This window comes from Vanacampus margaritifer, chromosome 2 (genome assembly GCF_051991255.1).
Source record: "Vanacampus margaritifer isolate UIUO_Vmar chromosome 2, RoL_Vmar_1.0, whole genome shotgun sequence".
NCBI classification, from domain to species: Eukaryota; Metazoa; Chordata; class Actinopteri; order Syngnathiformes; family Syngnathidae; genus Vanacampus; species Vanacampus margaritifer.
In genome coordinates, this window is record NC_135433.1 from 52,528,391 (window position 1) to 52,556,009 (window position 27,619).

A 27,619-nucleotide genomic window follows, 5' to 3' on the forward strand; every position below is an offset into this window, starting at 1 on the left:
TATTTTTATTCAGGCAGGAGGTATTCTGATATTTTCGTGTATTCTATTTTCATAAAACAAGTCCACTTTCATATGCTACATGAAAAAGCGTGTTCTGTGGGTGTACAATATTTTTTTTGTCCCACCCTGATGACTTTGGAATAATATATATATGTGTGTACACATGAATACATGTGCAGTATATTTTAGACTTTACATGATCAGGATTTTGTTAGATGATCACCAATCAGAAATTAACAAACCAAATAAAACAATCATCTATCTGATTAGAAGATACTCCAATTTATCCAATCCATTTAAACAGCTTGTTTATTTACTGTACAACCCTCTGTATTGGCAGGGGGTTGGGAACCACAAATAACCACAATTTCAGTATAATTGACGGTAATTGAAATTTACCCCCGTAATAAAAAATATATATACATTATGATTATTATTATTTATTTATTTTAGTACTGGAAAAAAATGTGTGTGTGTATATATATATATATATATATATATATATATATATATATATATATATATATATATATATGTATATATATGTATGTATATATGTATATATGTATATATATATATATGTATGTATATATGTATATATGTATATATATATATATATATATATATATATATATATATATATATATATATATATATATATATATATATATATATATATATATATGTATGTATATATGTATATATATATATATATATATGTATGTATATATGTATATATATATATATGTATGTATATATGTATATATATATATATGTATGTATGTATGTATATATGTATATATATATATATATATATATATATATGTATGTATATATGTATATATATATATATGTATGTATGTATGTATATATGTATATATATATATATATATATATATGTATGTATGTATGTATATATGTATATATATATATATATATATATATATGTATGTATATATATATATATATTATTGCTGTCATTCAGTTAATGCTTTAACTTTTTAATCATTAATTAACGCAGATTAATTACACTATTATTTTTTACCATAGATTATCCTTTAGCGTGACAGCGGATGGCTACGTTTAAGGTAGCACAGGTTGTGTTTGAGCAATAAACATAATTACATGCATTAAAGTAAAGCATTTAATAAAGGTTTGCGTATCACATTTAGAATATTTGTTCATGTCAAAATATTGTGGTCACTTTTGTTTCGTTTTAAATTATGCAAGTAATTAACTGATTAGAAAAAGAGGAGAATGAGCGTGTGCAGTGGATCAAAAAATATGGAAGACGTTTTCATAATATTAAATGTCTAAAGAATTAACACAAGCCTGGTGCTCTTTAAATTTGGCGGCGAAAAAATTAATCTAAGCAATTAATCGTGATTAATCAAAATTCTAAGATGTGTGTATATATATATATATATATATATATATATATACAGTATACAGTATAGATAGAAACCAATCAAGGACGTCATTGATTTATCATCAAATTATGACGTTACAACCAATCAGAGATTTTGCATAAAATGCAAAAATAGCTTCCGATCTGATACAGCCAATGAGAGCCATGTAAAGTTTAGTATATTGCACTGTGATGGTCATGGTTTGGAATGGATATAATGATAATGATCCTTTTTTGACCACACACTAAAAGTATGCATTTTCGTAGACCGCCACCATATCCCACAGGATGCCTTCCATGCTGTCATTGATTCCAAAACACAAGTGGATAAATGCACAATCTGTATTTCGTTGTGGGTTAATTTCTCCATTCAAGGATATACTATTTGTTGTCCATGCAGTTGCACACCAGCACACATGAATGTAAACTGAACTCCTGTTGTTTCACCCAGTCTTGAGTGTGTATGCTTTAAATTTCTGGCTGCACCTGTTGTTCAACTGAATTCACTAACAGATCCAAGCAGGGCCCCCCAGGCTACTCGGGGGCCTCAGGAGAACCCAGCACACTTAAGCACACACGCAAATGCGCACTGAAGGCCGAATGGAAAACACCACATCATCATCTCGAGCAGTTCCCGCTCTTATTTCAGCCTCCGAACCGCCTCCTCTGCTATCTCTATTTTCTGTCCTCGCATGTCATGTAGTTCATTCTTCTCCCCTCGCTGCCGCTCCATCATTTCATTCCCGCTCATTCCTGCTTTCTCTGTTTTTCATAAACTTCTGGCTGAGCAAGCCCAGTGATCCCAGAGGCACGGTATGAAATGCTAGACATCTCTGAGTGAGCGCCAAACAGATGCAGGCTCCTCTGGTCTGTCCCTCAACTTGAGCATCTTCTCTGGGACCACAAGCAATCATGCTGCAGATTCCTAAATTATATGTTGAAGCAGTCATCTTGTAGCATGTCATGCTACTGTATGATATGTGGCCCATGATATGCACAAATATATAATACAATACATTACCGCATGGCAAAAGCATTGTGATGATGAAAATTACTGTGAAAAATGGGTCTTAATGAGACACAAATGTCTTGTACGCTGTCATTGGGCTGAGTTAGCTCATGTCTTGAGAAACTCTTGCCTTGAAACATGATTAGTAGATTTTATTCAACAAAAATATAAATGCAACACTTTTGTTTTGGCTCCCATTTTTTATGAGAAACTTCTTCCACTTACACAATATCACAATTTCTCTCAAATTATTTTCCACAAATCAGTCTAAATCTGTGATAATGATCACTTCTCCTTTGCTGAGATAATCCATCCCACCTCACAGGTGTGACATATCAAGATGCTGATTAGACACCATGATTAGTGCACAAGTGTGCCTTAGACTGCCCACAATAAAAGGCCACTCTGAAAGGTGCAGTTTTGTTTTAGGGAGATTCAGTACTGACTGTTTTTCTGAGACTCCAGACCCAGACTGAAACTGCATCTTTCATTGTGGCCTTTTATTATGGGCAGTCTAAGGCACACCTGTACACTATTTGTGTCTAATCAGCAGCTTAGTATGGCACACCTAGGAGGTTGAATGGATTATCTCGGCAAAGTAGAAGTGCTCACTATCACAGATTTAGACTGGTTTGGCAACAATATTTGAGAGAAATGGTGATATTGTGTGTGTGGAAGAAGTATTAGATCTTTGAGTTCATCTTCATAAAAAATGGGAGCAAAAATCAAAGTGTTGCCTTTTTTGTTGAGTATAGTTACGACCAGCAGAAAAAATATGACATCAGAGCATTGTGATGACGGCGCTTGTAAAAATGGACAAAAAAAGAAAGAAAAAGAAAGTGGAGCTGATGTGAGAACGCTTGCGGGCAGCTTCCTATTAAGGTTTTATGTTTTTTATACCGCTGGCAAAATAATCACCCGTTGTTGCTGGAGCTGCATCATCAGGTCTAAATTTCAAATGGAGTGCAGCCAATTTGAGTGCGTCCCTCTGTTTTCAGACGGATGGATGAAATACAGCAAAGGTACATCTGAGGCTTGGCCCAGATGTGACCTCATGACTCGGGCTCTCTTTGAGGCCATTTTACACACGAGTATAGGGGGATTCTGACTACCTTATATATCATTCTTGCATGCATATACAGTACTTTTACTTAAACTCGCTTGGATTTTTGCTCTTTTAGCTGATGTAAACATTCACTTCTTGGATTTCATTTGAATGGGTGCCTGCTCTCAGATAACAAGGCCGTTTGGGATGCCTTATAATCAATATGTTTGTCCGCATTTGGTGCTGTAACTGGTTAATTGCATTGGCAGTGTTTTAATGTTGCTTGGATTCCAATGAGTTGGTGGAAGGAAGATTTTATCTTGGTTAATAAGTTAATAGATGGATTGATAGATGTAAGAATAAATCTCCAATCAGCTTGACCGAGAGTGAAGCCTTAAGCTGTCCAAACTAGGCCAATCCTCAATGTGCAACATGTGTAACAAGCCTTTTGATTCACCGTTACTGTCTGATTATGTCAGTTTGTTAACGGACTAGTGTCCTTTCAAAATACAATATTTCATGTAGGTATTCTCTCAATCTTGGACTTTGGTGATAAACTAGGGTGGCCCTATGTCCCCTTTTGTCCGGGCATGTCCACTTTTTCTACACAAATGGGAGTCGGAGTGTTATTGTGACTGCTAGACCGTGGACTGCTCCCAAGTCGATCGCGAGGGATATAGGGAGAAAAGAAAGGTGGGTTTCGTGTGTGTGTGTGTGTGTGTGTGTGTGTGTGTGTGTGTGTGTGTGTGTGTGTGTGTGTGTGTGTGTGTGTCCGCGTGTTATTCAAAAAGTCGGGGTGTCAGGTGACTAGAATTTTTAATCGTAATTAATTGCATGACTTCAATAGTTAATTCACGATTAATCTCAAATTATAAATTTTCATACTCTTGTTAACATAAAAGTGGAAAATAAATTACATTAATAGAAATATGGCTGCATCTTTTAGTCATTGATACAGTGATTTCATAATAATTCATAAAATTGAGTTAAAATTAAAAAGATGTACTGTTCTGTAAAAAAAATTTGAGTGTGATATTGATTTGTGTTGAGATCATTTTTTCTGCCACTAGATGGCATAATTGCATTTGTAAGACGTTGGTCACAGCTCAGTGCATTTTTCTTTTCATTTTAAGAGCTATCTAATGTTTGAAATGAAGTAACTTGTGAAATTCTGCACATTGTTAAAATTGTAAAATACAACTTAACCCCAGTCTCCACAAATGTATGCATTATTATTTAATTTATTACTGCTAAATTTTGATGCGCTGCGGTGCGACTGGAATTCCCCCAGTAGCCTACAGGCCTTCCAAGTAAGGCGTGTTAAAAAAATAGTGGCGTTAAAGGAACTTTAAATGAACTAAAAATTACTGCACTAATTTTTCCCCCAAAAAATTAAAAGAATAAACTAAAGTAAATCCGCATTTTACATACCTCACTTCCTAAGCGGCTCAGAACTTCAGCTCACCGGTAGCCCTCTGCGCTGCCAAATCAGAAGGTATGGTTTTCTGTCCCAGCTTGTCCCATTGAAAACAAAGGGGAGAAAAGGTCCAAAAAAGGTTGGGCTTTAAACATTATGTCATTATTTATTCATTTGTCAAGTAAGACTTCAAAAGAGAGTTGTTTTTTGTTTTATTTTCTACCCATACAGATACATAAAAATAGTTGTAAATTAATGGGATCTTTGAGTAAACTTTGAGTATCTTTCAATTATCTCAAGACCGGGCCAAGCGTCCTTTATTTGAAAATCAAAATATGGTCACCCTACTATAAGCTGGAGAGCTCAAGCCAGAGGCTTGCTTGACTCTTTCTTCCTGTGGCCTGGACCTGACACTGGGGGACATGTGGTGACGGCAGGCGGCTGCTAGCATGAACAGCTTGCAGGCTGGCTAGCATGCCAGAGACAGGAAGCCTGGGGGCAGCTGTTTACTTACCTTATCTGCCTGAGAGATAAAGCCAGCTTTGACACACATAGCCGACAGCTTCCACACATAAACACAGCGACGCTCGCAATACGGCGGTGCGCAGCCACACGCAGGCAAACCGCACAAACACTGGCCTGTGATGGGAGCCACTGACACTTGGACCGGGTTCATGTGAGGACACAGACTGACAAATGCGGCACGGCGGTGACTTCCAGACAGCTGGCGGTCAAAGGTTGCCTTTCTATCTGTGCCCTAGTTTTCGTTGCTTGCGTTTTATCCTCAGGCCTCATCTTCTCTCCTGCATTTCTTTCTTCTCGATCCCTATCATTCTTACCCACTCTCTTGCCATTGAGAATATATAACATCAATTCATACTGTAGGTATGCAAATCTGGCTGTTCCCTTTCCCAGAATTACTGCTTTTGGACCGCTTTCCTTTTCTTTTTCTTTTTTTTTTGGAAAGCCCCCACCATCTCTGGAGGATGTATGCTGATTACATGCCGTCCTTGCCAATACAACTAGATGTTCATCCCCTGTTTGTGTACATGTTCTGATGTTGCACTATTTGGTACTATTTTGGACTCCAATTAGGAAGCCTGCAGTTGCAATTAAATTACAGAGGAGAAATGTCCAATACTCTTTGAGTACCACCGATACCAGTGCCAATACCACAAATACTTTTGATACATCAAATTTTAATTACAGTTATTTCTGGACTATAAAGCGCACTTGACTATAAGCCACGCTAGCTAAATTTTGGGAATACTCGAGTTTGTTACACATATATGCCACACTCGACTGTAAGCCGCAGTTATATAAGGGTTCCTGCTACTTTCTTTTCCATAATGAGGGGGCAAATTGTCTTGTTCTGTCTCTCCTACTGTATTTGGGCTCACTTGGTTTGTTTTGCTCTGCCTGACGCTCTTGCGCTTCCTTTATAGTGCGCCTCCTTGTGATCTGATGGATAAGCCTCACCTTTGTATTAGCCACAGGGTCGAATGCAAGTGAAAAAAGCAGCGGCTTATAGTCCAGAAATAACTGTAGCCTACTAGCAAGGAAGCCTTCATCAATGTCAGATTTCTTTCTTCAGGCATGAAAATTACTCACCAAAATTCACTGAAAGGTTAATGATTTAAAACTAAAATAGGCGACCTACGGGAATCGCGAAGAAACGATGAGAAAATATTTCGATGGGTCGTGTCACTGAACTTCGTGAACATTTCTGTGAACGAGCTCATTCTGGGGCCAATGAACGGCTCAGTTAAATTTTGTTCAAGGGCGCCACATTTTCTCTTGTTAGACCACAAGTAGAAATCCCGGGTAAATGCACCGTAAACGAGCCTTAATAAGGCGCAAAGGGCCATTATTTGGCAACCCCAGCTGCAGTCGCAAGGCGCATGCGTCATCAAAATGTGACGCGTGCTTGCCCGATGTTGCTTGCGTTGTTACATTGTTTAATGACACCCCAGTTGCAGTTTACTGTAAAACTAAACACACAAGAAGAATTACACGCTTGGTATATTAAAATACAAAACATGCTTCATTTATAAAAGATTGCTAGCGCTAATGGCAACGTAATTGGAGGATCCCATTCAAATGCTAAGGGCAATTTAGCATTTGGGAGTGGTATTCCTTCAAATAACGAATATCCACACACAAAGGCTGTAGGTAGAAGCACATACACACAGGTAAGATAACACTACTCACAGGTCCCTTTTTTTTTTCTAAATCTGTGAAAAACGATTCATATTAATAGAGCTTAAATGCAACTTTCTTCTGTCTCATTGTAAGTGTGTACTCTATGCATGCACGGCACCACACACCCCCTAAAAGGCCAACAGGCACGGGAACAAATTGCTAATATTTTAGTATACAGTATTCCTATTATACTTTCTTACTAATTTAATTTCTCCTCAACCCTTTAAGTTATATTTAAAGTTTAATTTTCAAGGATTCAAGGAAATTTCCTTTCCTCAAAATTCAAGAATACAAATGTCCAATATCCAAATACACTAACACACATTTCCACATGGAAAAAAATGCTATCTCTGAGGTCCCAGGTTAGCCCACTAAGTCCCAAGGCTTGTGAACATAACAAGATAAAATAAATATGATGAAGAGACAAGGGCAATTTAATGCTTAAGACCGAAAATGGAGGAAAAGCAAAAGGCTTAAATTATGAACTATGAACTAGTTTATTTTTGGAACGATTAACTTAGTTCGAAAAATTTCTGTTATGAACTATGATCAGAACCAGTTCATTCTAAAATTTGTGAGCTGAACTTTGAAGTAGTTTTCATAGAAAATGAACTTTCCCAACACTAAAGGTTGCAAAGATGTTCACAAGCATTTTGTTTGTGATAGTTTGGCACAATGGTAACTCCATAAAAGATGGACTGTTGCGTATTTCATGAGCTAAGTTGTAAGTCTCATTTCTTATTACTAGTTCATACCAAAGAAAGATTCAAACACGTCATTGAATGTGGAAGGTAAAAATGTGCCAACTTACCTTAGAATGATGCATATCAGACATTTTGCTGCTATCTTAATCGTGAAGGGAGGATGTGCAGCCATTCATTGCTCCCCCAATTCATTAGTCCAAATGAGCATTTATGCAGCGCCCACATTATTTTTACAGGCCTACTTTATGTGTTTCTGTGGAGTTTTACAGCCCTCATTAAAGATGTCCTCCAAGCTCCAGATAGAGTTGGGAGTGTTTATTTGCTTAGTTCACAAACCCAAAATAAATTGTTAGTTTTTTATGGCTCAGGTTGGATTGGAGGCCTATGAGTGTAAAAAAATTTAGATTCTAATGCAAATTCTACCTCTGTTGAAATTTTGCTCAAATGTGTGAAAAGATAAACGGCAAACAATTCCCAATGAGGTTCGCTGAGGTCTTCTATGACGTCAGGCAATATTTCCTGAAGCTACGATATTTGTTGGTTTTCAAATACTGTAACATAATAGGCATTTGTCTCTTTGAGGTTCTACTCTATGACAACTGTCAAGATAGCTTGCTTGAATTAGCACTTTGCATTTGTTAACTTGTTTGAATAGGGATGGGAGTAAAAAAAATCAAATTTGATATTGATGTTTGAAATCGGATTTCTAATGGGATGCCAGAAGGGGCACGATCAGTTCATTGTTGAATATGCTGTACTCCAACTGTATTGTAAAAATGATGTTTCTTATGTTGCGGGAATAGACTAAGTTGTGCGTCTGGATTTATTTCAAGTAGTAATTCTTGTGTTGTGCATTTGCTTTTCTTTGCCCCTAATGTTATGCTGCTGATCGAATGGCTGCGTACAAACTGGTGCCCACTCTATACCGCTTCAACCCCCCACCCTCTGCTCTCCTCCACTGCTCTGCCAACAAGTCTCCTTTCTATCTCATTCCTTCTTTTATCCTCTCTCCTTCTCTCCGTCTCTCTTAGCGGGGCAAAATGTTCCCACAGCTCTCACAATACCCCCCACCCTCTTTTCTTCCTCTCTCATTCACTCCTCTTTCTGTCTTTTTCTTGTCTCTACTTCTCTATACTGTCTGTCTCTACTCCCTCTTTTTTGCCGCCATTTTTTTCTCAATGTCTCCCTCCCCCTTCATTCTCAGCCTCTCTCCCAACATTCCCTGGCAAAGCCTGGCATCACATGATCTTCTTTTCCACTTCTGCCCAGACCATGCCCCGCATAAACACACATGCACATACACTGACACATTGCATATTTGAACCTCTGTGCTTTATATTTTCTACATGGAACATACTGCAGCAGTACTGTATTTTTAGTGTTTAGTGTTGTGCTGCTAGAGTTTAGCGAAGTAAGAAACAAAACAATCATAAAAGAATAATAAATTATGAATCAGTTTGAATAAATACTTTGGTTCAGCTGGGTGGAAATATAAATCCAATATGTCAAATTTGACAAACACTTTTGGGTTTGCATATTTGATTTGAGGAGATTTTTGGCGCCACACATATTTGGTCGGATGAAAGTGCCAAAGTGACGAAAACACCCTCACCGCCCCCCAAGAAAAAAATAAAAATAAAACTTACACCACCCTCCTGAAATCTCTCCCACAGCTTACTCTAGTGGTAGTTGATTTATTTAGCATGTCTCTGCCATGTGTCCCGCTGCTAACATGGGACATCTGCTGGCCAAACGGCAGAATTACATCCTCACCTCATCTAATATGGTAGAGGAGCTCAAAAGCAGTTATGCAGGTAAAGGCGGAATGGTTATGGGGGGGGTTGCTTGAAAGTAAAGCATCATATTAATGGGCCATATAAGCCAAGCTTGATTATATCCATCAGTGTTATACAGAAAGCCATGAGAACAAGCAGACGTCTCTCCCCCTTCCTTCCCCTTGTCCAGCTTCCCCTGTACATCACAGCTCATCAGCATAGGCACAGATAAAAGATAAAAGAAACAGGGTAGGGTGTGTGTGTGTATGGGGGGGGGGGGGGCTTCATGGGCAGCCAGCCAGCCGCCCCCTCCACTCACACACACTCAACCCTCCATCTTTCCATCCCTTGCCCTCGTCTCTCCCATGGTTGATTCCCTTTAGGCCTTTCTCACCCCCCGCCTCCCCACTCTGTGGCATTGGCACTGGGAGGGCGCAGGCGGCACACAGACGGCCACGCAGATGGGCAACGGGCAATGCCTCCCCACACCTGCTTCTTGCTGGCACAGGGCTCGCGCTACGCCGTGCACATACTCATACATGTACAGAAAGAAAAACATGGATGTTCATCCAATGTGAAGCACACACAGGATAGAGAGTAGCATGCATACACTAACCACATGCTTGTGTGTTTTCAAGAAGAAAAAACAAATCACTGTCTCCCTCCCACACGGCAGTGCTCAGCCCTCAGTCACAGATGTTTACATGCTTATCTCCAACTGTGCCTCAACATGTGCTCGCCAGACATTTTTTTTCCTTCAACATATACAACACTATCATAAGAGACATATAAGACACAATATCACATCCATGTAAATCAAGCGGCATATTTTTAGCCTCACACCCACACACAGTCACACTCGAGCAAAGCACCGAAACACGTTTCACAATTAATCGCCTCGTGTTGAATTGTCACATGTAATGTCATACCAGCCATTCAAGGGACATCATAAAGATGTACTCTTGTTGATTCTACAGAAATAAACTCATTGTGTAGTCTTGAATTGGTGTTATAAGAGATCGTCATTGCCACTTTGTTTCCTTTGACATAAGGGAACTGTTCGGATGTGAAGCTGTTAGTTTAATAGTTAGGGAGTGGTGGCCAAAATAACTTTCAAGGAAAGCACCAAAAATAGTCAAAAGGGGAAATCCACCCTAAAGCAGAAAATCCCGGTGTTATTCCCGCAATTTTCAAAGCCTTCGTTTTCATTTGTGAGCACACGCTTCTACCATTAATACTAAATCAGATCAGATTGAAGTCTTATAGTCGTGTCATATTAGTAGTTTGCCAGTGTCTTCCTCCAGATGTGACAAAGGAAACAAAAATAATAAGACCCCAAAATTTGATGCTACTGCCAAGATGGATAATGAACACTTTAAGATGTCTGAGTGGCTCCACGAGGAGTTACCTCACTGTTCTACTGTTATCAAGATAATAATAATAAGATGTCAACATTTATCAAGTGTATGTCCTCAAATTCCAACGTGAAGAGGAAGCATTTTTAAAGAACACAGCATCTTTTCACAGAGCCATTTATTAAAAAGATTAATATATTTAAAAAGATTGCGAATTGTGATGATGGTAGCTAATTTAATAAACGTGGTGTCATAAACTTTGCTAACTAGAAAGTCATCATCTCATCGCATCGCACCAGAGGAGAGAATAGGTAGAAGAGTGTGAGGATGTGGAGTGGGTGAAGGAGGAGGTGGAGGAGTGAAAGGGAAAAAAAAGATGTTGAAATGAAGTCCAATAAAAGAGCCGAGTGAACATCTGTGTGGGATAGCCGTGGGGATTAGGAGGGTTTGGAACATTTTAAGCGCATTAAAGATTTAAAAAAAGGGTCAGAATGTTTAGCAACATACTGATAAACCTCTTAAGCGAAACCCAATTGGGGAGGCTGGTTGGGTTTCTTGATCCAGAGGCTAGTAGATGGGAGGGGGTTCAAGAGGCTGAGAAAATTGAAAGTGGGGGAGACGCATACACATGAATGTAATGCTATGCACTCATTAACCACTATATTAGGTATACCTGCAGAATCAAGTGAAAAGTTCTGACTTTACGAAAGAAATAATCTTCCCTTGTGATTCTTTCTGCATGATTCACATGAATAGCTAGCAGCAAAATATTAAAAACATCTCTCGTTGTTCTACTCTACTGCAAACTACATACTATTGACAGTGTCCTTAAAAATGAGTCATTGTATGGTACTAGGATCTGCTGGCCCAGATTTTTCGTTGTCTGTGTCACTGATTGCAGATTATAGGGAATCATGTCTCATGAGATACATTATGATTGTTTAAAGTGGAAGCCAACCTTAAATATTTCTTGACAATAATATGTTCTATGTGACCTCACTAGTGGTGAGGGACCTACTGATTAATATTACATTTGTGGAATATGAGTTATGAAGTAAAATCCAGCCATTTGTATCCATTCTAGGGGGCGGACATTTTGCGACTTACTCTCATATGAAAATGACATCAATGTTGCTCAGGGCTCAGGCAACGACCAATCACAGCTCACCTGTTTTGAGACCTTAGCAACTGTGATGCCATCTTGAGTCGACAGCAAGTGGCAAAATAGCCGCCCCCTGAGATAAAACGGCTGGATTTTGCATCTTAACTCGTATTCTACTAACCTTATATTAACCAAAAATATCATATTTAGACTAGTGCATAGAACATATTATTGTGCCCCCCCCCAAAAAAAATCGAGGGGGGGGGGGGATCGACTTCCCTTTAAAGGCGCCGAATTTCACCTTTGCCAATTCTGAGTTTTCAGTCCTAATCTTGTTTTGGAGCTCTGTGCACTTGTCGTGTGAATGTGCATCCTAAATCCGATGCATGCAAAATTCCCTTTTGTGCTTCAAAGTTTCCATCACATCTGGCCATGGATGTGTGGACACAATACCGCAACTGGATTGCCACATTTACCCAGAGTCTGATACTGAGCTGTTGCCGGTACCCACACACTGTAGCTGGAATGACAGGGTTTGGACCAGCACTGCTAGATGCCATAACTCATGTGGACAGATGAATAGGCAGCTGAAGAGAGTGGCAGCGGATAGACAGAGATGAAGTGGGTGAGAACAGTGGCGGACTTGTCCGCAGAGCTTTCAAGCAGTCGGAGGTGGAGCCCTCTATCATTTGACTGTGAAGTGAACCATGTCTGCATCTGCTCAGCTAGCCCTAAATGACACCGTGCACAGAGAGCCCAGGCACGGTGACAAAACCAAAAGTTGACGGTCACAGCGGAGCGGTTGCCTGTTTCCATGTTTGTATATGAATACAGAAGCCTTGTTGTACCTCACTGATGCAAGACCTTTCAAAATCACTAGATTGTACTTCCACCAAGTTTGGGAATAGGAACGGTTGGAAGTGTCCCAATGCACAACACAAAGGCCATGAGGTCACGCTTGAATGAGTTTACACCAACTGGGTTATGTCTTACTATTAGTAGCCGCCATTCTGATACAGAATTTGTGTCAGAGTGACTGTATAGAAACCGAAAGGGCAAGTCAACATAACAGTTTTCCTTACAATATTATGTTCTTTGCAGCCATGCCAGCCTAAAGACGACCTTCCGATTAATATTGTGTTTGTGGAATTTGAATTAAGCAGCAAAATTCACCAGCTTTTATCCATCTCAAGGGGCGGCCATTTTGCCACTTACTGTTGACTGAAAATGACATCACAGTTGCTCAGGGATCAGGTAACGACCGATCCCGTTTCAGCTTGCAAACGTCACATGACCAAACTTAGAAAAAAGGTGCGCTGTGAATGGTCGTTTCCTGACCCTCCGAGCAAATGTGATGTCATTTTATGTCGACAGCAAGTGGCAAAATGGCCGCCACCTGAGATGGTTAAAAACTGGTGGATTTTGCTGCTTAATTCATATCCCATAAACACAATGATAAATGTGTTTAGACTAGTGGAAGGGGACACATGACATATATATATATATTTTTTTAATTTATGATTGACTTTTATGTTTAATGTTAGGAAGCTAGCAGCAGTTGTTGTGTGGTTGTTTCAAACACAAACATTCAAATTCAATGAGATTCAATTTTCAAGAGCAAAAAAGCTGTTAACTACATCTTGCAAAAAAGAAAAAAGAAACAAACCATCAAGGCACATCAGTTCACAGGTGTGTTTGCATTAGTGCTTGTGATGCGCAAGCACTCAAGAAAACCTTTGGTGGGGGGAAAAAATGAAAGGCCATTTGTGCCGTCTGCACTCACATACCGTATGAATGCATACACTCTAAATGCCTCCATTAGCGCTAACAATGGCTGCCCATGAGTGACTGCGTGTTTGTTTTTTACAAGTTCAAGTGTCTCTTAATGATTTACTCCTGTGTTTGTGTGTCATTGAGTGATAGAGTGTGATTTTTGAGTCTATACATTTACCTGGGTGTGAGTTTGAGCCTGTGCGTGTGTAGAATTTGCGACATGAAAATTGGATAGCCAAAGTTACTGTTAACCTTTGTTTACAAGTGTGAGGAGTATATCAGTAGGAGTACATTGTATTGACCAGGCAGCATAATGTGTGTGGTAAGAGTGATAACATGGTGTATTCGGTGGCCTGCATGTGTTTGTGTATTATCTTTGGAGGGGCATTACCAGAGGGCCTTGAGGCGACTGTGTGCACTAGATAAGGGTGATTCATCTGTGTTTCAATACGTGTGTGTGTAATGGCATATTTGCAAGGAAATGAATCAATGTGGTGTATGTGTGTGTGAGAATTTGAACGTGTGTTAATAAATGCTGTTGGGGTTACATGCACCACAGTGATTTGTGCGTGCGTGTGTGTATTAGGTGATGCACACTGGGGCCTGTGGGTATGAGATGTTTTTTGGCAGTGCTTTTGCCCTGCTGGTGGTCTACAGAGCATCAGCCGGAGCAAGGTGCTCATCACAATACATAGGCTCCCCATTGTTCATATTGATAGAGGAGTGTCTCTACATGCTCCACCTCCCCCTATCAGCCCCCTATGACTCCCCTTGTACCTCTTCCAAGGTGTGCACACAGTAAAACCTGCACTGAATCATTCTTGAAAATGCATAGCCTACTGATTTAGTCTCAGTTATTGTTTATTAAGAAGGGTTTAAGTCCAGTCTAGTCTAGTTTTCGTCTGGTGAAAAATGTGTGTTGACAAAATTATTTTTGTTTAGTTTTCGTTAACGGAATTAACACTAATGCAGGGCACTACATAATAAATACAAAAAAAACCAGCAGACCCACCTCATGATTATCCCGAATCCCGTAAATAATCTCTTTCATTTACTGTCCCTCTCCTTCATCACGCTATATGAATATGCTGGACGAAATAAGTTTCATTAAACTTTTACTTTTACGGCAACATGGGCCTCACAGGACTGCAATCAAGCATCCCACTGCACACCATTAACAATACATATACGCTGTCGTTTTTATCTTTAAGACCATTGGGTCTGTGTGGAACAAAAACGATGTGTGTGCGTGCGTGCGCGTGTGTGTGTGTGTTGGTTTGGGGGTGCCGTCAGCTCGCAGGAATGCATGGGTACCGCCAAACCTAAGATGGCTGCCAAGCGCTAAGATGGCTGCCAGGATGCTGCAGAGCGACAGCATGATAGATAAAGAAAAACAGAGGACAGCGGCGGGCGATAGGAAATGAGGAAAATTTTCATGAGGTGGACTGCAGGAGGGCATAGTGGGCAAATATCGAAAATGTTGAATTATCTCCGTGGGCTTCTCATCTCGTCTCTCTGACCCAGAGCGATGAGGTGATTGTCTTTTTGTTGTGTGTTGATGTGCAGCCACTTTGAATGGTGCTGCAGTGGGCTGGCAAGCAAAGCATTAGTGCCACCCAAGATCAAGGCACTGATTTGGGCTTTGAGGACTTTGAGATTCGGGGGCAGAGTACCGGCTGCAAGGGGCCGTATTCTGGTCTGGGCCAAATGTTCCCCTCTTGGCCCTGGAAGGCCTCAATGCCACAACTCTGTGTGCTAATGGGCTTGAATGACGCAGGCCATAAAGCTCCACAAGGCTGCTTTAAGTAGGCCAAACAAAGTGAGCTGAAGCAGGCAACCCTCTGCCTGCCTGTCCCAATACAAGTTCACATAAACACACAGCGATACACTCCAGACAAATTCCCACAAGACCAACAATGTACATTTTTGCTATCACCCCTCATCTTACATACCAGCAGAAGCCAAAGTTTCTTGGGACCACAACAAACTTAAGATGACCCAGGCCTTTACTAAAATAGGCAATACAATCCAAACATTCCTCAGAATGTCACAATTATCCCTTAACAAACAAATCACCACTGGGGAAGCATTTAATGCTTCACCTACATACACTGCTCTGGGACCTAACTGTAAAGCTGTGGGCAGGAGGGAAAAAAGAAGAAGAAAAACTTTTAAATGGACTAAGCGCTGGCGGGTTTTATTGTAAATGTGGTCTTAAATTCAAGAATATAATTTGCCTTTTTATAAGAGTCAACTTAAATTGTAAACCTGGGTAAAATGCAATTCAATTATATTAATATAATTCTCAGTGGAAAGATGAATTCTTTAAAACAGGGTTCACCAATTCAGTTCCTCGAGGTCCGGAGTCCTGCAGGGTTTAGATGTTTCCGCCTACCAACACACCTGATACTAAAGATCAGGATCGTTATCAGGCATACTGATGAGCTGATTATATGAATCAGGTGTGCTGAGTGGGCGGAAATATCTAAAACCTGCCGGACTCCAGACCATGAGGACCGGAATTGGTGAACCCTGCTCTAAAACAATTGCCTTTTTTGAAAGAATTCCAAAAGTACAATGATTTATTGTAACATTTCCGTTCTGTATGCAATGAATTTGTGGTCTATAATTGTGATGGCCTTTCTGATTATTCTGATAATTATTTCTTATATTTACTTGACCGATGTCATTAAGTCTTTTCATTAAGTTATTCAGTGTTCTTCAGGCTCATTCTCTTCATCTTAGATGTTGGATATTAAAGCGATATTTGCACAAATATGTAATATCAAGTGGGTGCCAGAAAATAGCTGAAAGTGAGTGATTATAAACTAAAAGGTACTGATCACAACACAAAATGGTGATTGGTCCTTGAAAACGAATGCTGAATCAGAATTTTCCCAATCCAGTCAGATTCAGAATGCGCCGTAGCATATTTTCATGAGAGTGGGATGTTTGGATGGTACATTCCATCTCCCTATCTCTGCCAGACTTAGAAGGTGAGTGCACATGTGCGAAAACTACCTACGTGGTTCATTCAGGCGGACGCCCAGAAGTAGCTATGGAAATATTTAGCAGGGGGGTGCATCCATACATGTATCTCATTATGTATAATTGTATTTATGTATGTATATATGCATGTATATACAGTATATGAATGAATTCTTCCCGCCATTATGCAGCTTGGCGCTTGGATTGGTTTCAGACTCCTGTCCACCTGAATAATCTTGGCTCTCTCACTTTTGTCATGTTTCAGAACAATCAGGACAATCAGACAACTCAAACCAGCAAGGAGAGACAGATGTCAAGCCCCCACCAAATGGTAACTATGCATTTATACACAGATCTTACAATTTAGTGAGTTGCATAAATGGTTTCAAATGACTTTCAGCATGTGCCTGTGTAGATACTAACACATACACACACACACACACACACACACACACATGTGCATGTACTACACTTACTGGACATAGAGGCCTCTCTGCGAGCAAGTGTGTCCCAATAGAGTTGGGTCGGTTTATTATGGTAAGGAGAGCTGATGGTACTGTAGTGTGGGGCTTGTGGTGGGCCACTCATAAATCACACTGACGTTATTAGAAGATGGGAACCACATGGCCGCTGCAGAGCTTAGCACTGACCTCATAGGCTGTCGCCGCTGCGGTTAACCCTGACAGTGCTTGACTGAATGGAGAGCAAGAGAGAGGGAAATGAGGAAGGGGCTTGTAGGGAGGAGATAAACAATGCACGGAAACAGAGAAGTGATAGGCCGATGGATGGAGGGATGAAATTAAACAAGCCACATAACACAGTGGCCACAGCGTTAGGTACATCAGGACAATCTGATTAGATGTAACCCTCTCAGTATGAAGAAGTGTTTTTGTAGATCACTGCTAACCGCAACTAGAATTGCAACCAGTAGAGTGCAAATGTTCACCAAGGTGGAACTGTTAACAGCCATATAAGGACTGTACAGTTTCATATTAAGGAGGAATTAAATAGTGGGCATCAGCCCATAAGACATCTATGAACGTACAGTGGACCCACACTATTCACAGGTGACAGTGATTTGGGATGTAACAATAACAGCAATATCACAATATTTCTATATTAAAAGTGCTGCAAAATCATGTCACGTTATTCAAAGCATCAAATATGGTTAGTTTATTAGTGCAATTTAGTTTTCATTTGACATAGTTTGGCCACCTACGTTTAAGACCTAAGCTAATCGCCAGAAGAAGGGGAACGTAACACCTGTGAGTCCTCCACTAATTAACTCACTTCACATTGTGTGTGTGCATTAGCAAGTGCCTCATAATTAAGTGCTATTAAGGAATGTAGGTTGTTTATATGCATTGAGGTTAATGTTACCTGTACTATTTGAACTCCATACTTTGACCTCAGCTAATTAGCAATGTATCCAGGAGACATTTCAAATAAAATGACTGTCAAAGCCTATTTCTTTGTCACTGCTGTTATGTACAAAAACACAATATTAGTATATAGTATTGTGTTTTCTTCTCATTATCATCTTTATTTTTTATTATTTCATTGATATATATATATATATATATATATATATATATATATATATATATATATATATATATATATATATATATATATATATATATATATATATGTATATAATGTTGTGACTTTTTATACAATATTGTGAGCTTTATAGCTATAGCCAACCCTGCCACAATACCATGATAATTATCGCATTGTGAGGTTCCTATCTGTCATGTCTGGGAAGATCTGGCTTTGGTTGAGGATCCCGATTGGTCCTGAGTGGATTCCTGCCCTTTCGCAGGCTGACCAATCCGGGCCCTCAGCCACTTGTGCCTGGCCCCAGCTGTGATTAGTTACCCTAATTGGTGTGGGTGTATTTAATTCCCGGGTGGTGATCAGTTCCTTGTGGGATCATTGCCGCTTGTCACGGTCACCCCCGGAGTTCTGGCTGCAATTTTGATTTTTGTACCTTTTCAGTTCCTTGTTTATTTTTAATACTAACCAGTACCCTGGTTAGTGTTTGTTTGTAAAATAAAGCACGCCAGTCTCGCCTGCACTCCTGCTGTGGTTCTCCTGCCTCCCTGCATTTTGGGTCCTCCACTCCACACGCTGACAGACACCATGCCACTCCGTGACCACACCGTGACACTATCATGATAATATCGTACTGTGATGTTTGGATATCGTGATATACAGTATCTCAAAGTGACTGTGCTGACCCACGGATAGCGTAAATTCATGTATAATTGACGCCCCTCAAATATGTGCTCTCCAAGAAATGTGGGTGACAGTTAAAAAAAAGATTAAATAAACACATTTTTGGAAAAAAAAGATCAAGAACTATTAAAACCTCCCCCAAATAGCTAAATCTGTGCAGAATCACGACTATGTGGGGATCCACTATAATCTGTTTCGTACAGAAAGACATAACACAATACAATAAATGTTTAGTTATAGTACTTTTTAAACTATTTCCCACGGTGCTAACATTAGTGTTAGTGAGTTGTGTGCTTTTTCAAACTTTGCCGCATAATAAAGACAGACAATCAGATGGTGTTTATTTCAAGATGTGCCTCTTTTTTTTTTTTTTACCCTGACAAGTCTTGATTGTGTTGCGCATGTGTATTTATTGGCTTGGCTTCTTTCTTCTGACCATGTCCTGGTCACTTAACAAGTATTCACTGCTGTATATTTGTACTCACCACTGTGTCATAAAAGTAAATTATACCTTTGTAAGAGACAAAAAACACTATTGGTCTCTACTGCTACTTAGGATCTCAAATCTTATACACTTTATATATATATATATATATATACTACAGTTGGTACTGCAGTCTATAATACTGTTAGTGATCATCTTTTACATGCTGGTTTAGATGCTGGCTGGTTTGGAATTTGATAGCTCTGTGTAAGAGATTTACAGCATGTCATTATCATTTGGCTCTCAATCCTAGCAGAACCTTGTTTCAATAACATTATGGTCCAGGTTAAAGATGGAATTTAAAAAATCTTTTGAATAAAAACATTAACATTATGTTTGGAGGGGAAGGAACGGCTTTCTAAAGATGTCACCGTTCTTCCATTTTATTATTTTTTTTGTAAAATCATAACAAACAAAGGTTACGGTAAATTGCTTATGTGGTTACATAACTGCAAATGTTAGGAGTGATTACCCATTTGTTTTGTATCAATGTGGCACAAATGGCATATTCTCAAGTCCTTACACTTTTTTGTATACATTATAGAGTTGTCCTTGTGGGGATTGTACCCTCTAGTTTAGCCTAATTGGTGTGTGTGCTTAACTGTCAAAAGAGAAAAGAATAACATGCCGGCCTCCTGTGCCTTATGGAAAACACATGTTCGCACTGTATGACACCAGCCGCGTGTCAACCCTTTTGCACTTTCTCTCAGCGTGTTCATGTATAATAAAGTCCAGTATATGTGTGTGTATGTCCATATGCACGTCATTTAGGTCTACAACATATGCCACGCAGCCCTCTCACTCACTCCCTCTGCTTTCTACACAGGCCACTTGAGTTTCCAGGACTGCTTTGTGACTTCAGGGGTGTGGAACGTAGCCGAGCTGGTCCGCGTGTCACAGAGTGAGTCACAGCTATAATTTACCCTGTCAATATGTCCAGAAAGACACACAGTTCCTATCATTTGGTGCACATGTAGTGTATCCGCCGCAGCAGCTCTCTTTACAACAACTGGTAAAAATTTGGAGGAGGAGAGTAATGCACATTTATGACATAAATTACAATTTTCAGTTGAGCTCACTAACACGTTACATATGTGCATCCAAAACCTGATCTAACTTGTTCCATTCCTTTCCTCTGTTGAACTGGGTGCTGCAATGAAAACCGATATCATCATATCAGATCTTAATACTAGCACGATTCAAATGAGACAACTGTGGCAAACAAGAGTTTTTAGTCGTAGTGATTAGTGGTGAGGTCAGGTTCTGAACCTGCACGTGCTCCTAATGTCGCGCATCAGTAGGTGAATGAGGCGACAGTGCGAAAGCACTTTGAGTGTCTTGAAGGTAGAAAAGTGCTAAACAAGTAAAAGCCCATTTACCCAAGAAGATCAGATGAAAGCTGCACTCAACTCCATACTGACAAGGAACATTTATAACTCTTCACCGGAACTATTCTGTATGATTCCTTTTGTCATTTTAAATATATTGTACAACATTAAAAAAAGGGAAAAATACTGAAGTTAGTACTGGCCGTTTCTCATTGAGTTACTTTGTATTTGTTCTGTGTACTCGCATTTTGCAGCTCCAGTAGCGACGGCAACTGGCCCGAGCTTCTCTCTGGCTGACCTGGACAGCCCTGGATACTACAACATCAACCAGGTCACCCTGGGACGGCGCTCCATCACCTCCACTCCTTCCACCAGGTACCCAGTGCGGGATCGAACGGGCACATATTACAAACTTCCAATATTCATGGCACAATCTAATGAGATGCAATAGGAAATCAATACCAAAAATTCATTGCTCAGTTTTCATTCACACCATTATTAAGGTAAGCACTATGTGTATTAACTTCGGACCCATAGATGATTGCACTAGACATGACATATGTGTGTCTAAACCAATAAAAACACTTAATTTGGATGACGACAACACGTCTGGTTCATGATTGGATCCTAGCTAACCAATCAAAATCACCCCAAGTATCTATGCTCCTTTTTAGAATTTTTTTTCCCTCTGTGAAGACTAGATTTACACTAGGTAGAGGTGTACCAAAACAAGTAACTTTGAAGCTCAGAAGAGATGGAAACTGAACTAGAGCCACTGCTTTGTGCATTGGTCATGCCCAAAAACAACAATTATGATTGTCCTGAAGAAGAAGGACGTCAAACGGGTATACCAAAGAAAAAAGCAGTTGACAAAAACAACTGTTATTGACAACAGCAACAACTTTCAGAGGGCATGACTTGATCGTATCACATCACCATTTACTATTCACAAAAGGACTTCATTGACAAAAGTACAGGGGCAAATCCTGAGCGCCTATGATCATGTCGGAATATGTTACTCATTCATCTTTTTTGGTGTAATACAAGATACAAGTAGAAAAATGAACTGAGAAGTAAACAGAATCATTTTATCTGGTATTTTAATTAAAGAAGGAAAGCAAACTGATTAGAAAATGTCATCATGCAACAAGATATCCAAAACATACTGTCAAAACAATAAAGAAGCCCATTGGTGGAAACAAGTGGAATTCCTATAGAGCAGTGCTTCTCAAACTTGGTGTGGAAATTCTACCATCATCATCATCATTGTTTGACAATGACTTTGGTCTGCTCCTGTTATTGCTGTATCAGATCTCATTAGATTGTGCAGGTATACCGAATCTTGCAATACATTTATAATATGTAGACACATACAGAAACACCATCAATATTGGAGCTGTGCATTAATACTCATCATTTCCTAATATTTTAACATCTGAATTTGACTGTACTCTTGTGCTTAGCTTGTTCTGCTTTTTGATTGTGGTTTCTCCTCCCCCTTGTTCCTTCTTCATCACTAATCCTTCTCATTTCCTTTCATTTTACCGACCCATACATCCGTCATTCTGTCTGATGCTTGGGTGTCTGTTTTTCCTTGTCCTCTCCCGCTCATCTTACGCTGCAGGACTGAAATGGAGCTTTACGCAAGTCTCCCACGGAGGTACACTCATCACAGCATATCTCCCTTGATACTAATGCAACACAGATCCCTTCATCACACTCGCACAAAACCCAAGCAAGCTGTCACACACACAATTTGAAGCGCTTGTACGCTTTCTGCCCCCTGTATTTTTATTGTTGGCAGATGTGTGAGTCTATAAGAATGTGCAATCACATGCAGAATGGATCCCAGCATCACATAACATTGTGTGCTTACTTTCTGGTGCTAATTTGAAAGATAATACCGCATGTTAAGTAAAAATATGGTCTTGTATTACTTATAGTCCTCCATGGCATGAAACATAATACAAAGATGAACGTGAACGCAGGTTATTTATACTGTATAGTACTTAAACACAGAAGAGTCAAACAACCTCCTCCATCTTCCTTCTCAGCTCTAACAAGCGCAAGTCCATTGACGACAGTGAGATGGAGAGCCCAGTGGACGACGTCTTCTACTCGGGACGTTCGCCGGCAGCTGGCAGCAGCTCGCAGTCCAGCGGATGGCCCAATGATGTAGATGCAGGTAATCCATCCTCAACCATGGCCATATCTTCATTCTTTACATATTTGAGATGCCTCTCCTGAGGTCCACTTCAAGTCAGATAATGGAATATGTGAATTATTACATTTTAACTTGAAAAGAAAATCAATCATTTGATAGAGGCTGAAGCATTTCCTCTGTCTTGTTGGATAGAACTACAGTTATTTTCTATCATCTACAGTATATCCCATGCAGCAAGTCTAATTCTCCTGTGTCAGCAACTTTTCTGGAGGACTAAACATACTGTAGTTTCAATCAGCACCAAATGAGAAAGACAAGTGAGAAGAGCAAAAAGTTTTTGTCTACATCAAAAGCATCACATTATTATGGTAATAAAATTAAAGCTTTAAAATTACTTATTTATATATGTACCATGTTAAGTTTGAATAAATAAATAAACACTGCACATTCTTCTTCTGTTTTAAATCTTCTTAGTAAGTCACACTGCCACATCACTGGTGAGCTATTTTGGACTAACAGACTCCTGAGCTACTCGTGTTGTCCTTAGGGCTAACTAGTACCCCATGGCACTATTTGCAGAATTTTATTTTATTTTTTTCAGGACAATCATGGAGCAAAAAGGCATCCGTGTCACTTTTGTCTTGCTCCCTCCCTTCTCCTTCATGTGTAACTGCTCACACCTCCCCTCTCTGCTCAACAAGAAAGAGGGGGGGGGGGGACAACTAAGTACTCAACTAGCTATTCGACGAAGTATTAGATTAAGGTTTTGCCTTATATTTTAAAAATCACCTGACTTGAAGTGGACCAAAAACTGTTCATCTCTTCCACCATCCACCATTTTGGCTCAACAGTATGCAATATTTTCACTTGTCATTTATCATATGTCCCCTTACTTTATTTAAATTACCTTTATTATTCTTTCTCAGTCACATGTTGACAAAGATTCAGCCCTTTGTCTGTAATTATGTCGTAGAATTTATTACATGCAGCATTTTTTTTTTAAGAATCGCAGGCAGTTGTGATTTAATGGAAGTACATCTTCCTCTGTTTACTTTGTAAGTGTTTGGGAAATCCTTTTATTCCTATTATTTCATTATTTTGTAAACCACTGTAACTTTATGAACAATTTAAATGTTTACACACGCTTAAATATGGGAGGTAACAGGATGGGGGAGTGGTACAGTATTTTTCAGTTTTTAGTTGTATAGTTAAGAACTAGTGTCACTGCTTCCAAATAACAAATGTTTCATTTCGGCCATGTTGATGCTTAGTTTTATCAATTATCTCTGAATATACAGTAAGAACCTGCTGCACGAAGTGTTATTCAGTGGTATTTAAATAATATTAGACATCTAAATGTCTTGGCATTCATATGCAATATGCTTATCTTTATAGCTGTTATCGATACCAACTACAAACGTACATGAAGACTATTACAGCATTAAAAAATTGTGTTTTTCATTTTGGTATTTCCACTTCAGCCATGCAAGCAAAAAAAAAAAAAAGAATGATTATAAAGTAATGCACTTTTGTTCCTTTTCCATCATTATCAAATAATAATTTATACTTGCAGCGTAACCCATATTGTATGTGAGGATTAACAATTGTAAGAAATAAGTACAGTATTATGTATATTTTTAATCTTTTCTTTTTGAAGATTCAAACGGACTCAGCTTATAACTAATGTATTTAGTGTTTTAATTGATGGGTTTTTTTCATCCCGCTGTTACTCCTACTCACATGCTGCCATTTAATAGCACTGCTGTAGCGACGAAACTATTTGATAGACACAGACACTTGCTGCACCCTGTAACGTAAATCCCCTATTGTCCATGATTTAACCACCACCTCTCTTTCTCCCCCTCTCATTCTTTCCATCTGTTTACTTCTCTGTCCACTTATCTCCTCCCCTCTCCCATTGTTAACTCTTCCCTTCTCCCCTGTTTGGCCTTTCAGTGCAGCACCATTTGGCCAGTGTGCAGGAGAGGAAGATTAAGCATGAGAGCGATGGAGTGCAGTTTCCTTACCATGGTTAGAGCAACATTAAACATTATACTGTGTACATGTGCTCTTCATATGCTCTACTTTGGCTCACACCGAGCTCAACTTGCATCTTCTCTTTTTTCTTTTATGAATTATGTACTGTACTTTATCTGTGAACTCTTCTCTTGTCTATCTTTGTCACTCGTGTGTCTTGTTTTCTGGCTATGCCGCCGCTGGGTGGGGTAATGTTTCTGCCAGATGTCTGCTGTTGTCCTCCGTGGATTTACCAAAGCCTTTTGGTTGCCTAGTATCTCCATAGCATTCACCGCCTGTCTGTCTGAGTGGCACCTGGGGAATAAAGCAAACCTTGGAGCACTAAAATCATCCATATTTACTGACTGTAAAATAAAAACAAATCTGACTGGGTTAAGTTGAAGATGAGTTATATTGGACCTTGAAAAAGCCTTTAGCCATCGCTAACTTGGTCGCTTAGTAACAGCAACCAACAAAACTTATACTTAACTATACTATATTATATAACCTACAGGGTCCCACAATGTACACTTCTAACCATCCCTCCATCCTTTTAAATCAATTCACTTACATGGACTAGCTACTAGCTAGTGCTAAGTGCTAATTTCATCTCCAGTCCAGCATGCAAGTGGCCATATCCCTTCGTAAGTCACTCTAACGGCGTGAGAGGCTAGCAATGAAGCAACCAAGACAAATGCATTGATAAAGTGTCTAGCTGGGCTTCAATGACTGTAAACAGTTGATTTAATGCTTGATACACGGCTAAATATTCCCATACACATGTAAATTATTCCGTGTTTGAACCACAATGCAATATGACAGAAAATGGACTTACTCACACCAATCCGCTACTCCATTCGAGTAACCACTGATTCGTCCACAGCCCTAGTTAAAAGCTAAAATAGCTCAAACAAACGAGTTGGTGGCCGGAGACTTAAAAGGGGAAGTACGCCTAAAAAATGTCTTCACAATCGTATGTTCTAGTCTAAAAGCGGAATTCTGATTAATATTATATCTGTGGAATATGAGGTGTTTTGGAATTTTTTTTGCCTTCTCAGGCGGCGGCCATTTTTCTACTGCTGTCACATGAAAAGGAATTCATTAAATCATAGGCTCATCTATTTTCTGAAGCTAAGCCGTGGTTGGTTGTTAACTGAGCCTTGAGCAACTCTGACGTCATTTTAATTCAACAGCAAGTGGCAAAATGGCTGCCGCCCCCCGAGATGGATAAAAACAGGTGGATTTTGCTGCTTAATTCATATTACAAACACAATATTAATCAGCATGTCATGTTTAGGACAGTGGATAGATATATGCAACATATTATTATAAAGAAAATTTGGGGGTTGACTTCCCCTTTAAGCACACTATTGTACATATTGTGTCATGTGCAAAACTCATACCATTCTTGCATGCATGAATCACAATTTCCTAAGATCAAGTTGTCAACGAGATGTACCTCAGTGCCTTGGGTGTTGTTTGAAAGTCGCACGTGAGCAACTGTTGAATTACGGCGTTTGGGACTCTCCTGCTCTTGATTGCCTAAACAGAGCTGTCGAAGGGCGTCCCACCTGCCGCAGACCTGCCTCTGAAAGATGGCACATGACCCAAACAAATGCCACTAAAGGCGCCCAGGTGTATCATCAACACGCAAGATGCCTTCTGTCGCCGAGGCACACCCTTTCACCCATGTGCGCGTTTGAAAAAGGCACGCGCACGTACGTGCAAAAGCATGATTTTATCACACTGTCTTTCTGTGACATACACTCACACATACACACTGCCCCAATCTGGAGAGGGGCTGTGTTCCAGTCCAGATGGCGCCTCCATGTGTCTGCAGTGAAGGGAGCTACTGGGTTACTGCAGACATCTGCTCTGGTGGTGGTGGTGGTGGTGGTGGTGGTGATGGTGTTGAGAGTGATGGAGGGGTGGAGGACAGGAGGATGGGGGGGAGGCCTCTGCCTGCTCTCGTGGTAACTCTCAACCTGAATGAAAAGCTTTGAAGCTTAGCAGGTGATCATGTGATTCATCATGACTTTCGCTATGTGCTGCCCTGCTCTCTCTCTACTCTCTCTCTGCCTGCTTGCCTCCTCAGTGGTGGGAAAATCGTCAAATGCTGCTTAACTGTTGGGGGGATTTTTGAAAATTGTGTTGGGATGTGTGTATGTTGTCAAGGTGTCTTTGTGTTGCCTCAGGTGCAATCCCTTGTTTGCCATTTATGAGTGTTAATGTAAATAATATCCGAGTTAATGTTTGCGTAGTAACTTTCTGCTATGCTTGCACATATATGCATTCTTGTGTTAGAGTGATGTGCTAAGAACCCGTACTATGACAGTTGGAGGTTTGTGTGGTTGCCAGCCTGTTAGCACAGCAAGACTGGATGGTCCTGGAAGCAATTGGCTGCCAGTCTGCTTGTACAGTGGGCCAGTGAGACCACTGATTTTTCCACAGAAATGTGTGAAATCTGACAACATGACCCAGGAACCTAATTATTAGTTTCATCCATTTGCACGTAACTGCAAAACCACCATAGTGGACACCGTGAAACAGCACTTCCTTTTTCATGAATGAGAGCTTAAACAAAGAGTTAACCATACATATTATAACT

At 39.8% G+C, this 27,619-nt stretch overlaps 1 protein-coding gene across 19 annotated transcripts in view; it reads left to right on the forward strand.

The window, feature by feature from the left end:
• nfixb (nuclear factor I/Xb) overlaps positions 1-27,619 on the forward strand; it is a 137,990-nt gene that overhangs the window by 89,925 nt on the left and 20,446 nt on the right. For 8 of the 19 annotated variants that reach the window (XM_077556034.1, XM_077556036.1, XM_077556037.1 and 5 more), the window contains 6 exons: positions 17,044-17,109; positions 20,330-20,404; positions 21,086-21,206; positions 22,456-22,491; positions 22,886-23,016; positions 24,952-25,026. In XM_077556034.1, coding sequence (XP_077412160.1) covers positions 17,044-17,109; positions 20,330-20,404; positions 21,086-21,206; positions 22,456-22,491; positions 22,886-23,016; positions 24,952-25,026 — 504 coding nt within the window. The remainder of the gene's footprint in view (positions 1-17,043; positions 17,110-20,329; positions 20,405-21,085; positions 21,207-22,455; positions 22,492-22,885; positions 23,017-24,951; positions 25,027-27,619) is intronic. The other 11 variants (XM_077556039.1, XM_077556050.1, XM_077556033.1 and 8 more) reach the window with 3 other exon arrangements.